At 24.1% G+C, this 15,389-nt stretch overlaps 5 protein-coding genes across 5 annotated transcripts; 3 read left to right on the top strand and 2 right to left on the bottom strand. All coding sequences in view use genetic code 6, as the record gives it.

The window, feature by feature from the left end:
- Window positions 1-877: 877 nt before the first annotated feature.
- TTHERM_00037470 (cytoplasmic-like aconitate hydratase) lies at window positions 878-4,904 on the top strand (the record flags this gene model as incomplete). The annotated part of the gene is made up of 4 exons (XM_972055.3): window positions 878-1,007; window positions 1,409-1,834; window positions 2,690-4,520; window positions 4,574-4,904. 4 exons carry the CDS (start codon window positions 878-880, stop codon window positions 4,902-4,904), a joined length of 2,718 nt encoding a protein of 905 aa, XP_977148.2.
- Window positions 4,905-7,196: 2,292 nt separating this feature from the next.
- On the bottom strand, window positions 7,197-7,788 carry TTHERM_00037460 (autophagy protein Atg8 ubiquitin-like protein; the record flags this gene model as incomplete). Its single annotated transcript, XM_972054.3, has 3 exons — window positions 7,197-7,294; window positions 7,447-7,571; window positions 7,631-7,788. The coding sequence occupies 3 exons, from the start codon at window positions 7,786-7,788 to the stop codon at window positions 7,197-7,199; spliced, it is 381 nt and encodes a 126-aa protein (XP_977147.1).
- A 926-nt stretch (window positions 7,789-8,714) lies between these two features.
- On the bottom strand, window positions 8,715-9,403 carry TTHERM_000037459 (transmembrane protein, putative; the record flags this gene model as incomplete). Its single annotated transcript, XM_012797157.1, has 2 exons — window positions 8,715-9,126; window positions 9,180-9,403. 2 exons carry the CDS (start codon window positions 9,401-9,403, stop codon window positions 8,715-8,717), a joined length of 636 nt encoding a protein of 211 aa, XP_012652611.1.
- A 275-nt stretch (window positions 9,404-9,678) lies between these two features.
- Window positions 9,679-12,063, top strand: TTHERM_00037450 (F-box protein; the record flags this gene model as incomplete). The annotated part of the gene is made up of 1 exon (XM_972053.2): window positions 9,679-12,063. Exon 1 carries the CDS (start codon window positions 9,754-9,756, stop codon window positions 12,061-12,063), a length of 2,310 nt encoding a protein of 769 aa, XP_977146.2. The 5' UTR covers window positions 9,679-9,753.
- A 704-nt stretch (window positions 12,064-12,767) lies between these two features.
- Window positions 12,768-14,881, top strand: TTHERM_000037449 (AMP-binding enzyme family protein; the record flags this gene model as incomplete). The annotated part of the gene is made up of 3 exons (XM_012797156.1): window positions 12,768-14,353; window positions 14,420-14,664; window positions 14,712-14,881. The coding sequence occupies 3 exons, from the start codon at window positions 12,768-12,770 to the stop codon at window positions 14,879-14,881; spliced, it is 2,001 nt and encodes a 666-aa protein (XP_012652610.1).
- Window positions 14,882-15,389: the final 508 nt, after the last annotated feature.

The raw sequence follows: 15,389 nt of genomic DNA, 5'->3' as shown, positions 1-15,389 counted from the left end.
TAAAAATAAAGATACTCCTTTGATTCTGCCCGTTAAAATAATAAAAAAATATTTGCTTCTTCATCAAAGATTAATAAAATAACAATAAACAGGGATTATTTATTTAAAACAAAATTATACTTAAAATCACTAATTTTACAATAAAAGTTATCTGAAATAATTATTATTTAGTCAAAAATATGTTTACTAACAGTTTATAGCAAAAAATACTTTATTTAAATGTATTTTTATACTTTCCTATCAAACCTAATATAAGAGAGATAGCGCAAAATTTAAAACTCCAACAAATAGTAATAGAGATATGGTATGATTTGAAAAGATTTAAAGAGATATGGTATTGATCAGGAATTCTTTTTTAGTTACAGAGTTACATTTCTATCTCAACATCTATTTCATTTTTTTAAATTTTGTTTTTATTTTATGACTATTTTTGTTGTTGTTGTTATTATTTTAAATATGATGATTTTGCAAAATTACATATCAACTTTATGCAATTATAATGAAAGCACAGAAGGAAAAAGGATTGCTTATATTATTTAACATTATTCAATTAATAAATGAACATATAAATGATGAAAAAAGCAATATTAATTTAAATAAGAAATTAATTGCAAATTGCATTTATTAAGCAGTGATTGACTTATTTCTTAATATTTACAAATTAAATTATTTATTTATTTTTATGCTTGCTTGCAAGCTTGTTTGTTTGTTAGTTTATTTGATTTTTTGATATTTGTTTGCTTCTTTTTTATTTAATTTGGCATTTAAGGACTAAAGATATTTAAATACCCAATGGTTGTCTTATTATTACATAATAAAATTAAAGCAATTAAATAGAAAAAAAATTAAAAGGAAGAAAAAAGAACCTAAACTCAAAATGTACAGAAAGATCACCTGCAACTTCTCTGCCCTCAACAACCCCTTCTAAAAGAATTTTAAGTAATTGAAGGTTGAAGGAAAGAACTATAACTTCTACAGTCTCCCCGACCTCCATGACGCTAGATTAGGTAACAACAATAAGAAGCTTGCCTTGTTTGTCTATATTTTTCTCTCACTCTTACTCTGCTTTAATCCTCCTCCTACTTTCAATTTTTAAATAAGACCAAAATGCGTACAAAAAATACTTTTTGCTCCTATGCTTTAAAATAATTAGAGAAAATGAATACAGAAAAGCATTAGCTCCACATAAGCATCTCGAAAATAATGGTTTATTGAAAATTGGTAGAATGCTTCTTGAGAATATTGAATTTTTCTAATTATATTCTCTACTTAAAGTTTCTACTTAAATGGATTTAGCTTAAAACAGTAGAAAGAAGGGAAAAAAAGAGAGAGAAGAAAACAATCTTTAAAACAAGCTATTTTAGTCAAAGCATTTTTAAAATATTTTTTATTATAAATTATAAAATAGAAAAGTTACCCTACTCAGTTAGAATTTTATTAGAATCTGCTGTTAGAAACTGCGATGAATTCAACGTTAAAAAGGCTGATGTTGAAAAGATCTTAGCTTGGGAAAAGAACTCAACTCAACAAATTGAAATCCCCTTCAAGCCCGCTAGAGTTATCTTATAAGATTTCACTGGTGTCCCAGCTGTTGTTGATTTCGCTGCTATGAGAGACGCTATGGTCCGTTTGGGTGGAGATCCCAACAAGATCAACCCCTTGTGCCCTGTTGATTTGGTTATCGATCACTCTGTCCAAGCTGATGTTGCTAGAGACTTGAAGGCCTTTGAGAAGAACGAAGAAATCGAATTCAACAGAAACTACGAAAGATTCGAATTCTTAAAGTGGGGTTAAAAAGCTCTTAACAACTTCACCATTGTTCCTCCTGGTTCTGGTAATAAACAACAAAATCAATAACATTTTATTTATTTATTTCTAGCTATTTGAAAGCTAGTTTTTTTTAAAACCTAAAAGATTAATACATAATAAGCTGATTATTTATACAAAAGAATATGAAAGATATTTTCGGAATAAGTAAAAAGAAAAAGATACATGAATTTAGTTAGAATTTATTAAATGATAAGCAATTGCAAATATTTTTTTCAAAGTTCAAATAAAACATATTATTTAGAAGGGAGATGGAATCAGTTTTCGAATCTTATTTTTTATGAAAATTGATATTTTATTAATTTATAAAGATTTTATCAAAGAATTTTTTTCAAGATTTAAATAAAAATTATATTTTTGATAGAAAAAAAAATAGATAAATAAAAAACGATATTTTATTTACACTGATCTAATTAATTTATTTATAATAAATCATATCACATCACAACCAGCTTTTTATAATAATTAAATACGCTCTCAACTGATTTCATTCCCTAATCTAATAAAATTCCAATATCTTATTAATTTATTTTATTCAATCATTGAAACACTATTTTAAAACATCCCTTTATTTCATAGACAGCCCACACAAAAAACAAAATAGCAAATAAATAAACAATATCTATTTAATTATTTTCAAATAATCCCTCTATCAATTTTACATGATAGAGTTAAGACTCTTTGAAATTTTTTTCTTAATTATGCAATGATGCTTATCAAAATCATAACAACTGAAGATAAATATTTGACTTTTTGATTGCTTAAAATAAATATTTGAATTTTTTAGTAGCTTATTTTATTTAAAAAAATACTTTTAAAATCCAATTCAATTGATTTAATTATTATAATTTATAAATTATAGGTATTGTCCATCAAGTTAACTTAGAATACTTAGCCAGAGTCGTTTTCAACAACGAAAATGGTGTCCTCTATCCTGATTCCGTCGTCGGTACTGATTCCCACACCACTATGATTAACGGTTTGGGTGTCCTCGGTTGGGGTGTTGGTGGTATTGAAGCTGAAGCTGTTATGCTCGGTCAATGTATTTCCATGGTCTTACCTGAAGTCGTTGGTTTCAAGCTTTATGGTAAATTGAAGGAACACGTCACTGCTACCGATTTGGTTTTGACTTGCACTCAAATGCTCAGAAAGAGAGGTGTCGTCGGTAAATTCGTCGAATTCTTCGGTCCTGGTTGTGAAAATCTCTCTCTTGCTGATAGAGCTACAATTGCTAACATGGCTCCTGAATACGGTGCCACCATGGGTTACTTCCCTATTGATGCCTAATCTGTTGACTACTTGAAGCTCACCGGCAGAGACTCTCACAAGGTTAAGGTTATCGAAAGCTATCTTAGAGAATAAGGTCTCTTCAGAACCAGCAGCTCTAAGGACCCCGTTTATACTGGTGCTGTTCTTGAATTAGATCTTGCCTCAGTCCAACCCTGTATTTCTGGCCCCAAGAGACCCCACGACAGAGTTCCCCTCAACGAAATGAAATCAGAATGGAATTAAATCCTTACTGCTAAGACTGGCTTCAAGGGATTCGGTTTAACTGAATAATAATCAAAAAAGACCCACACTTTCAACTATAAGGGTACTGACTACACTCTTTCTAACGGTTCCGTTGTTGTTGCTGCTATTACTTCCTGCACTAACACTTCCAACCCTGACTCCATGGTTGCTGCTGGTCTCCTTGCCAAGGCTGCCGTTGAAAAGGGTTTGAATGTCAAGCCTTACATCAAAACCACTTTATCTCCTGGTTCTGGTGTCGTTACTAAGTACTTCGTTGAATCTGGTGTTCAATCTTACTTAGAATAATTAGGTTTCACCACTGCTGGTTATGGTTGCATGACCTGTATTGGTAACACTGGTGAATTAGAACCCGAAGTTGACCAAGCTATCAGATAAGGTGATGTTGTTGCTGCTGCTGTTTTATCTGGTAACAGAAACTTCGAAGGTCGTATCCACCCCTTAACCAGAGCTAACTACTTGGCTTCTCCTGCTTTGGTTGTTGCTTATGCTTTAGCTGGAACTGTTAACATTGATTTCGAAACTGAACCTATTGGAACTGATAAGCACGGTAAGGCTGTCTTCTTGAAGGATATCTGGCCCTCTAGAACCTTCACTCAAGACACCGTCCACAAGTCTCTTAGACCTGAAATGTTCAGCGAAGTTTACAAGAGAATTTCTCAAGGTACCGCCAGATGGAATGCTTTGAAGGCTTCTGACAAGAAGGTTTATGACTGGAAGGCTGAATCCACTTATATCCACAATCCTCCCTTCTTCTAGACCACTGAACTCGTTCCCAAGCCCGTCTAGAGCATCAAGAGTGCCTACTGTTTATTGAACTTAGGTGATTCTATTACTACCGATCACATCTCCCCTGCTGGTAACATCGCTAAGAACTCTCCTGCTGCCAGATACCTTAACGAACGTGGTATCTAATCTAAGGACTTCAACACTTATGGTGCTAGAAGAGGTAACGATGAAATCATGGCTAGAGGTACTTTTGCTAACGTCAGATTAATCAACAAGATGATGGATAAGGTTGGTCCTGAAACTGTTCACATCCCCTCAGGATAAAAGCTTGCTGTCTTCGATGCTGCTGAAAAGTATCAAAAGGAAGGTCACTAACTTATTGTCCTTGCTGGTCAAGAATACGGTTCTGGTTCTTCTAGAGATTGGGCTGCCAAGTAATAAAATTTTATTTATTTTTTTTATTAATCAAGTAATTTTAATATTTTAGGGGTCCCTACTTACAAGGTATCAAGGCTGTTATTGCTCAAAGCTATGAAAGAATTCACAGATCTAACTTAGTTGGTATGGGTATCTTACCTTGCGAATTCTTAAATGGATAAAACGCTGACAGCTTAGGTTTGAATGGTCATGAAACTTTCAACATTGACTTAAAGGGTGGAAACTTAAAGGTTAACGAAGTCTTGACTGTTACTACTAGCACTGGTAAATCCTTCCAAGTTAAGACCAGATTAGATACTGATGTCGAAATTGCTTACTTCTAAAACGGTGGTATCCTCCAATACGTCCTTAGAAAGCTTGTCAAGGGTGAAGCTCAATGAAAAAACTTTTAACATTTTAAATATAAAATATAACTTATGAAAAATTAAAATTGAAGTTTAAGCTGCAATAAATTAAATAAATGTCTTTGATTTATTATTAATTTTTTTTTGAATACTAAAATAAGAAAACTTAATACTAATCTTTTTATATATTATTCATTTATTAATGTCCTGTATGTTTTCTTTTTTAGTATATTGCTTTTTCTTTTACTTCTTCTAATATTATTTTTAAAGTTTTTTTTTAAAAGATCTTGTCGAAGTTAGTTACTACCATAAAAAAGTTTATCTCAACAAAAATTCATCAAAAGTTAAAAGTCTTTTGAATAATAAATTGTTAAATTTATAATTAAAAAAAAAAATAATTTTTAATAATTCTAATTTAAAATTCAAAAACTTTTTATGATAATTTTTAATATTCTATTTTATAAATTATTTATTGAAAAGAACTCCTTTTTTATTTATGAAAATGAATTTATTGAAATTTTATTTTTTTCTATATTTAATATTTGAAAATAATAAAAGATGAATTTATTTTTAATTAATTAATCATACATTTTATTGTTAATAAAAATAATTTACATTTATAAGATTGAGGAAATAATTGAATTTAATTTTCAATGAATTTATACTCAAATAATATAAATTTTTTGCAAGTCTAGTTTCCATGTAATTATATTTTAAAACATATTGATTTTATTAAATTCTTGTATATTTTTCAGACAGACTTAGAAATATCAAAAGAAAATTAATTAATGTTTTTTATTCTTAATTTTTTTTATTAAGTTTCACTAAATAAAAAATAATCAAGCTAGGTTATTAACTTTGAAAAAAGATGTGTATATGCTTCGATAAAGTATATGAATCTTGTTGGTTTTTATTTCTTTTGTTATTTTTTTATTAATTAATATATATATCCTAACTTTTTTTTTATTTTAAGGTGTTTAATGTTCTTATGTAAAAAAGCTCATAGAATTTATTTGAGATTTTGTTTTTAGAATATTTAAAAATTAGAAAGGATAAATTATTATTCAAAAGTTATCTTTATGAAATATTGAGTTTCTAAAATGATTTTTTCTATTTTAATTAGTTTTTAGTTTTTATTTTCATCTGTTTACCATTTTGTTTTCTGTAATAAAAAAGCAATCCATATTAACTTATAAAATAGAATTAATTTCATAAATGATAATGTTTATAAACATTTGTCTGAAGAATTTTTTTAAAATGTATAACTTTTAAAAATAAATGTCAAATAGAATTACTAAAATATAATATACAAAGTTAATATTAATTTTTAATGTATTTTTGAGTTAAGAAAAAAACTACAAAAGATGTTTCTATATTTAAAAATCTTAAAATTCATTTTTTTAAAATAATCAATTCATAAATTTGGAAAGTAAATCAATAATAGCAAACATTATATATATCAATATGGATATTTTAGATATTAAAAAATAATCAAATATGAAAATTAATTTGCTAATTTAAAAATGTTTTTTATGTGAAGTATATTGCTTTATTTTGAAATATTTTATCAAATTAATATTCTCAAAAGCAAAAAAATCTAAGTAAATTGAAGAAAAAATTTAGTGAAATTTGTAAAGTTGATATGAAAAATATGTTTTAATAAATTTATAGTCTATCTAGAGCAGATAATATATTGGTTGTTCAATAAAATAGTTAATTTAAGTAAAAAAATGTTGATCATTTTTCTTTTAATAAAATACAATTTATTTGAAAATATTATATATTTTATTAAAAATGTAAAATTTTATTTACTTACTGGCAAACAAGAAGCACATTGAAATATTTTATTTGAAAATAAGGAATCATTTATTTAATTTACATAAAATAGATAATGTTTGTTCTATTTGATTTATTTCTGATAATAAATTTAAGCAAAAAACAAAAAATCAATTAAATTATTTAATAAAATTTTTTACATATTTTAGATTAAAAGGATTTAATAACTTTTTCTTACTAAAGTTGCTACAGTAAGTAAATGAATTAAAATAGGAATTTTGTTTAAAATATTATAAAATTGAGCAATTATAAGAACGACTGAACCAATAAATAGATAAATACGTGAATAGAAATAATATATGAAAAATTGAATAGTTATTTTTTAATATATATAAAGTGATAAAATTACAATTTAATTCATAAACATTTTATTATTTTATTATTTTTAAATTAATTAGCATATTTTATTTCATCATCAATAAATAATTGCAAACACTACTGCATTTTCGCTAAGCTAAATGACTTTTAACTTATGAAAGCTTGCTTTTACAATCAAATTGATCCAAATACTTCTTGATCAGAGTATGTGATATATAAGAAACCATCATCCTTATCCTTTGATTCTTGGTAAATTTCGCTCATTGTTCTATCTATTAATTAATTATAAGATTAAAATTAATGAAAATTAATTCAAAGTTTTGATTGCTTAATTTTAGAATTCATTTTATTTAGATAGATTGTTTTTGAATGAATTTCTACATTCAACTTAAATAATTGATTAAAAAGGAAAAATAATATTTACTTATTTTCTCAATCTTTTTATTGCCAACAAAGAAGAACAAAGCATCAGCTTCATTTGTAATATCTAATTTCTTACGAACTGTTTATTGGAATTCGTGAAGCTTAACATCCTTTGATACCAAGAACCTTTTTGTAAATGAAATAAATTAATCAAAGTTTTTAAAATCATTATTAAATTTGTTTACTTTTGCTTTTCCAATACTCTAACTGTTTTTGCCTTCTTGTTAATTTCAACAATGACGGGAATCATGTTTGGGTATTTAGATTTCTACTTTTCTAATTCTTTCTATCTTTCTGCTAGAGAGAATTTTTCCTTGAAGGGTTTATAATTTTGAGCGTCCATTTAATACTTTTAAATTTTTGTTGTTTACTTTTTGCCTTTATGTAAAAGGAATATTTTATTATTAGTTTTTCTTATAATTTATTTATCTAATAAACAAACAAGTATTGTATTTATAAGATAGAATAAGAGTCTTCTAAAATATTGAAAATTAATTTCTAAGAGCCCATTTAGTTATTTGAATGATTCCATTAATTATCAATAATCTATAACAATCAAAAATAGTAAGAAATCTCATTTCATTCATAATATCATTCAATTTAAATATTCTATGAACAACCAGAGCTAGATAGAGATCAGGAGATGCACTTTCTATTCTATTTTCGTCTTTTTAACTTTTTTTCTGATGATTTTAAAATAAATGCCTATCCATCTTAATTTTTCTATTCCTTCAAATAAAACTAATTTAAAATAATTTTATGTAAATTGTAAATTTTTATTACTACAATTTCATTTTCGTGTTTAATTTCACTTATAAAATTGTTAATTTTGAATATAAAATTAAAACTAACTAAATTAATGACAATAGAATTTATTAAACATTAATCTTTAATTTATTGAAGTTGTAAATATTTCCATCTTTCTAATTATTAATTAGCAAAAAATGCATATTTTTGTCAGAAATACTCCTAATTGAGTTTATTTTCACAAATTAAAATTGTACATAAAATTTTAAATATCTCATTTTAAACTAAATAATTGTTCATTTTGCATTATTTTTCATATAAATTTAAATGAGAATAATAGAGAGTGTTTTTTACTGACATAAAAATACCCTACAAAATTTAAGAGTATAAAAAATAATAAAAAATACCATTTATTACTATATACAAATAGTGCTATTGTATCATAATTATTGTATGAATTAACTTATTCAAATTAACTAATTGTAATTTACATAAATTAAAAAAAAACTAAGCAAACTGAAATCAAGTCTTACTTACATTTAAAAAAGATGTTTTATTTAAAATATCTTTCTAATATTTAATAAGGTTAAACTATTTACTTAATGAATTATGGAATACAAATATTTAATTAAAATAAATTTATAAATAATTTATTTATTTAGGGTTTAAAAAAATATATGAAATAGAAATATCAAATATGAAGCAATATAAAATATTTATGTTCATTGTTAGGTATTTTATTAAAATATAAATATATTATATTACCACCAATTCTTTAAAAAAGAACATTTAAAAAATCCATTTATTTATTTATTTATTATAAATCACCTTTTTTAAATCCTCTTATACTAAAGTGAGTTTCTTATATTAAAGTAAGTACTAATATTATGTATATTCTAATATGCCGTTTCCCTCAATCGCCATAGCTTGCAACCTTCAAATATTAAAGAAATTCTAAATAAATTTGTCTATTTATAAATTTTTTGCCTTTTAGGAGGTAGGAGGAATGAATACTGTGGAGTCTCATATAAAAGCATCTAAATTAAAATATTGCACTCTAATGAAGAAATAAAAAATTAGTGCCTTAATAAATATAATTCTGAAAATTTTATATTTATTATCTTAATTAATAGGATTTATGGTATTTAATTTAATTGAGTTATTATTTAATAAAAAATTTTATTTTAAATCAAAATTATATTTTTTATCATTAAACATTTTCTTTAAAAAAAGTATAGATGATACATAATTATTTATAATATTTTAATCCTAAGTTAAAATCCTCTTATTCAAGCGAATTCGAATTGATGGTAGTTTTTATAAATAAATCTCAAATAAATTTAAAGTAGGATGTTATTTCTTAAAAAACTAAAAATTAAGGTAAATTATGTCTTCTTTTAAAATTTAAAATAAAAAAATTATTTATTTATATAGAAAATTGATAGTAATATCTATTTTTCTATAAGATTTTTATCTATATCTGTGGCTTTAATAAATTATTTAGGAAAAGAATTTATTATTAATTAGTTAACCAAATAAATTTAAATTCTACTTACAAAAAATGCAAAAAGAATCATCTAAAACTGCTGAAAAGCCTAAGCCCGCATAAACAACCATACAAAAACCATCTATTATTTCAAATTCTACTCAGAAAACTTCATTAGCTTCAAACAATCTACACAAATAAGCTAATTAAGTTGCTAATTAAAATAATGCAAATAGCAATATTGGAAAAGATCAGGCCACTAATTTGTTTTAAAAAATTTAAGTATCAAGTACTACTAAATAAAACTCAACTTAAGCAAAAAGCGACATTAAAAAAGTTCCTACAAACGATTCTTAAAGTTAGAAAATCCAATCTATTTACTTAAATTAATCACTGTTAAAGAATCCAGCTTAATCTAATGATTTGAAAAAAAGTGATTAAAAAATACCAGTTGAAATAAATGACTCAAAAAGTCTAAAAACTTAAACTAATAATAGTAATTAACCACCTTAAAAGAAAATTATTGAGTCAAATGTTTTAATATAAGGAAATTAAAAAGTAGCTGTTCCAAATAATGGCTCTCAAAGTCAAAAAAGTTAAACTATTTAAGCAATTCAAGTACCATAAAAGAAGCAAATAGAAAGCAATAGCTTATAAAAAAATAACTAAAAAACAGTTACTGAAAATGATAACTCTTAAAGTCAAAATATTTAAGCTACTTAAGTTAATAAAACATTTTAAGTTAAACAAACATTAAATGAGCCGATAAAAAACGATTAAAAAGTAACAGCAGAGAAAAACTCTCAAAAGTAGAAATCAGAGTTATAAAATGAAAAAGATAACTTAATCAATAGTAGTAGCGATAATAATTTATAATAAATAGCACAAATAAATGATGAAAAAAAACAAAAATTTATTTCAAGTAAATCAAAATTTTTAGAAATATTTGGTGAAGTAATCATTAATAAAATTATGAGCTTTTTTATGATAGAAGACTATGTAAAAGCTGCAGCCATTTCTCGATATTTTAGGAAAAAAGTCCCATAAGTATTGGCTACACTAGACTATACAAAAAAGTTTAAATAAATGAACTCAAGTTAGTATTTGGAGATAAACTAGGTAGGGAAAAATATAGTTTTGAATTCTATTAGCTATAATAAACTCATCAAGAATTCTATTTAAGAGATACAAAAAGAGATGAATGAATTTTAGGCTAAAAAAAAATCTGCATAGGAAGAAGTTTTACTTGATATTTTCACTAAAAGCTGCAATTTCTTCATGAAAACTAACTAAAATAAATCTGAAATTATTAAATTTATTCTAAGTGCTGGCATAGAAACTGTGTTTTAACCACTTTCATAGTATTTTATCTAACCATCAAAAACAGACTTAAAAGTACCTTAAATATAAGAGGAATCATTAAATACCCCAATGATATAACTCTTAAAAATTATATGCTAGTATTTTAACATATAATAAAGTACTAATAAAGAATATCTAGATAATTAAAGATAAGGAGTTAGATTTTATAAATTGTTTTAGCACATTAGCAAAGTGCAAAAAGTGAAAAGTAAGCTTATAGATAAATATGAAAGACCAATTATGTATTTGAGAAAAGATAATAATGCCTTTAATTATATTAATAAAAATACCATTTAGGTTATTTTACCTTTTTTAAATGCTTAGGATATTATTAAGTTGTGCTAAGTAAGCAAAAAAATGCATTAACTTATTTAGACTTGTTGCTAAAATATGTTGGAGAGACTTCATGAAGATAGAAAGTAATTACTTTCTGAAAATAAAATTAGTGATGATCAAGCTAAAGCTGCAATGTATTTAGAACATTATACGGTTTTTAATTATTCTTGTTAGGGATTAATACCTTCTTATTACTTTTAGGAACCACATCTTAAAGAACTTATTTATGCTCTTTGGTAGTTAGTAAAAAGTGAACATTCATCAGGAGAAATATATATTAATTCTAAAAATCCTTAAAACATACCAAGATATTTTTAAGCAGGGCACAATCTTTACAATGCTAATGCCTAAAATATTAGTATACTAGATGAATGTTTACAAAAATACACAGATGATTTCGTTGAAAAAGGCGAATTATAGGAGGATTACTATAGAAATAATATGATTTTACTTCAGAAATATTTAAAAGGAATCAAATTATTTATAGAATTAAATTTGAATGATGAAACTTTTCCTGAAATTCAGAATATTTACTAAGGAAAAATTATGAAAATAGATAAGTAAATATATTAATATCAGAAGATTTGCAAATAAAAAACTGAATTACTATCAGTTTTTACCTTTGATTTTAATCAACCTTTTAAAGAAATGAGAATTAAAGATATCCCAAGAAGATTATTTGATTGAAATACTTATTATTTTTTGAACAAATATATAAACTGTTTTATTAATTTGTTGTTTTTTCTATTTTTTTTTCAGAAAATATATATTTTGTTTGTGAAATATTTTATTATTTTTTAATATAAAATTAAATATTTGAAATAATTTACCTTAGAAAAACAAACAAATACTTTTAAATATTAACCTAAAAAGTTTAAGTTATTAATTATAAATCCTCACTTATTAATTCAAAGTCATATTAAGATACAAAATTTTTTTCCAAATAATTAAAAATTTTACAATTAAAAAATTCACAAAAAAAAAAGCAAAGTTTATAGATCATTAGGTAAATTATCTTAAATTCTCAAATTCAAATGAATAATTATATTAATTTTAAATCGATTATAAATTTTTTTTATAATTTATTTATTATTTTTTAAAATATCCCAATTAAGTTTTTAGTGAAATATAAACCACTTAATTTTTCTTTCGCAAATAGCTATTAATTAAAAAACAGTGATTTTAACAACTATAAAAGTAGAAGTAAATTACCATAAAAAATTAGTATCAAATTATAATAAAATTGTTTGTAAATGATTTACTCAAAATTAGATTTATTCTCATCATAGTTCTCATTCAATGTAGGAAATTAAGTAAAAAAGGGTACTCTTTTTGGAACCATACTCACGATTTTTGTTATTTTAGCAATTTTTATTTATTTTGTTTCAATTATGTATGATTATGCAAATAATTATATTGAGCCAAGTTTTAGATCTCAAACATTTATACATGATACATAAATTGATCTTACATTAAATAAAGATTTGGTTGCCTTCAGGTATGAATACGACACGAACCTTAGCGTAGACTTAATCTAAAAAAATTAGAATAAAACCTATGTTGTTTATATGGCTTACTTTTATCTCTTTAATAGAAGCGAACAAGTAGTCGTTTAGTTAGATGTTATTGATTGCACTAATCCTATTCTAATAGGATTTAAATGTTTAAATTTCTCTAAAATTTTAAATTACACTCTCTCCTTAGATACAAAAAATAGTTTAGTATCTTAAATTAATATAAACACCTATGGGTGCTATGATTTAGACAATTTTAAGACATACATTCCTGAAAATTGTGCTAATTAAAAAGAAATTGACAGTATTATAAATGGTTAGAATGGTGTTTTGAGGCTATAGTTGTTAACTTCGTAGTATAATACATCATCTTAAGAAGTACAAAATAGTTATAGAAATGCGTATGTGTTCACGTTAGCTAACTAGTAAATACTATCCAGAATAAAGGTTTAAAAATAAGTTACTTCTGTTAAAAAAGGACTATTAATTTAAGAAAAAACTTCGTTTTCATCACCTATTTCTTATACTTAGTAAGATTAAACTTTAGATAAGAATTATACAGATAAATATGTTGGTGTAGAGCCATACAGTAAAATGCTGATATATCTAGATGAATTAGTATAGCAAACAGAAATTTAATATCCTTCACTTCCTTAAGTATTTTCTTAAGTTAATAGTACACTTACACTTTTGATGATGGTTGGTGTGATTGGCAGAGCTGTATCATCAAAATCAATACGAAAAGACTTTCTCTTACTATTTTTAAATAATATTTATCAAGACACCCTTTTTCAAATTTTAAAACAAGATTCAATTAATTATTAATTAGATTAATAACAAAATAACAATTAGTAACAATTAAAAAAGTAAATACCAGAAGAGGAAAAAACAAAATAAATATTAAATAAAGAAGAGGAAATAGAATTAAATGATGTTAAAGAGAGTGATGAGCTAACCCCATCATAATTAATTCCTTCCTTCTAAAGTAAGCAAAAATAACAATTAGATGGTAAACTTTCAACTTTCTCAATATAGAATGATCAAACCAATTAATTATAAGATACTTTAAATGTTAGCATATAAATCTATGAATAGTAATATATGGAAAATGCATAAAATAAGTTTAAATGTTTGGATAATTTGAATTTTAGCTGTAAAGAGTAATAAATACTAAAATAGAAATCTTTAAATTAAATAAACTTAAAATCATTTTTTTAGCTAAGCAATTAAACTATGAAAAAAAATAAAATCAAAGAAAGTATTATTAATTAAAAGACTTCAAGTACAAAAGAAAATAATTCTGTTAAAAAGAAAAGTTCTTAATACTAATAAAAATAAAAACAAGCAAAAGCCGAGGAAGAGATATCTGAAAAATAGAATTCAAGCAATTACAAGCAGAGAATATCTGAAATGTAGAAAATGGGGTTTTCTGATAAAGTTAAAAATCTCATATTTGGATATAAGTAAAACAAACAAACAAATAAATAAATAAATAATTAGTTAAATATATTTAACTTTTATTAAAAAAGAATTTGTAAACGAAGGAAAGAAAAAGAGAATTATTTAAATACTTAAAGGCAGATCTAAGCAATTTAAAAATAACTTTTGAGCGAATTAAATATTTTAAACTTCTTTTCAGACTTTATGTTCTTGAAGAAAGCTATCATGCTTATACTTACTTAAGATTAGTTAGCAGCTTTGAAATATATCGGACTTTCATCTAATAATTTAGATTTAGACTAAAATAATATAGAGAATAGCTTTGATTAATATGGTAAATTATTTTATAAAATAGCGTTTTTATTAAAAATACTAATATAGAAAATAGTTTAAGTCACTATGAAAAGTAAAATTTAATATTAAAATCTGAGAAATTATAGTAGAAGTTTATAGAAAATTTTTTGAACAGGTGCTCTGGTAGTAGCAATAATCTTAATGATCTTGATATTTAAATTTTATCACAATTGAAATAGAGTTATATAAATAAATGAAATATATATGTATGTATATGTATTTTTTTTTAAATTGATTTTGTTTACAAATTTTATCGTAAACTATTTAAATTTTTGATTTTTTTCTTCTATCAGGTTCAAAACCTTTTTTTTATTTATTTTAATTTTTTTTATATTATATTAAATAATATTTACTATTCTACTAAGTCTATATTTCTAATTCAATAAATATTTTTCTGAAAATAGCTATATGATATATTTTTTATACTTAATCTATATTCTTTTATTGAATTCTTGGAAATAAAATTCTTACCAGATTTTGTTCAGAAATTTAATAAAATTATTTCATTTTTGATATTCCAAATTCTACAATAGTTCTTAATATATGTTACTATTTTTTAATCCTTGTCTTAGTTTATAGGTATCTTATATAGTAAATTATAAAAATTGTAATATCTAGAAAAACTAAAATCATTTTTTAATTGCTCTCTTCGGGGTGAAATGAGTAAAATAGACGAAAAATAGAGATCTTAAAAAAGGAGATTCC

The sequence above is a fragment of the Tetrahymena thermophila genome (genome assembly GCF_000189635.1).
Source record: "Tetrahymena thermophila SB210 genomic scaffold scf_8254667, whole genome shotgun sequence".
Taxonomy (NCBI): domain Eukaryota; phylum Ciliophora; class Oligohymenophorea; order Hymenostomatida; family Tetrahymenidae; genus Tetrahymena; species Tetrahymena thermophila.
The sequence above is the reverse complement of the archived record's forward strand: the minus strand, read 5'-3'. Positions and strand labels throughout refer to the sequence as shown.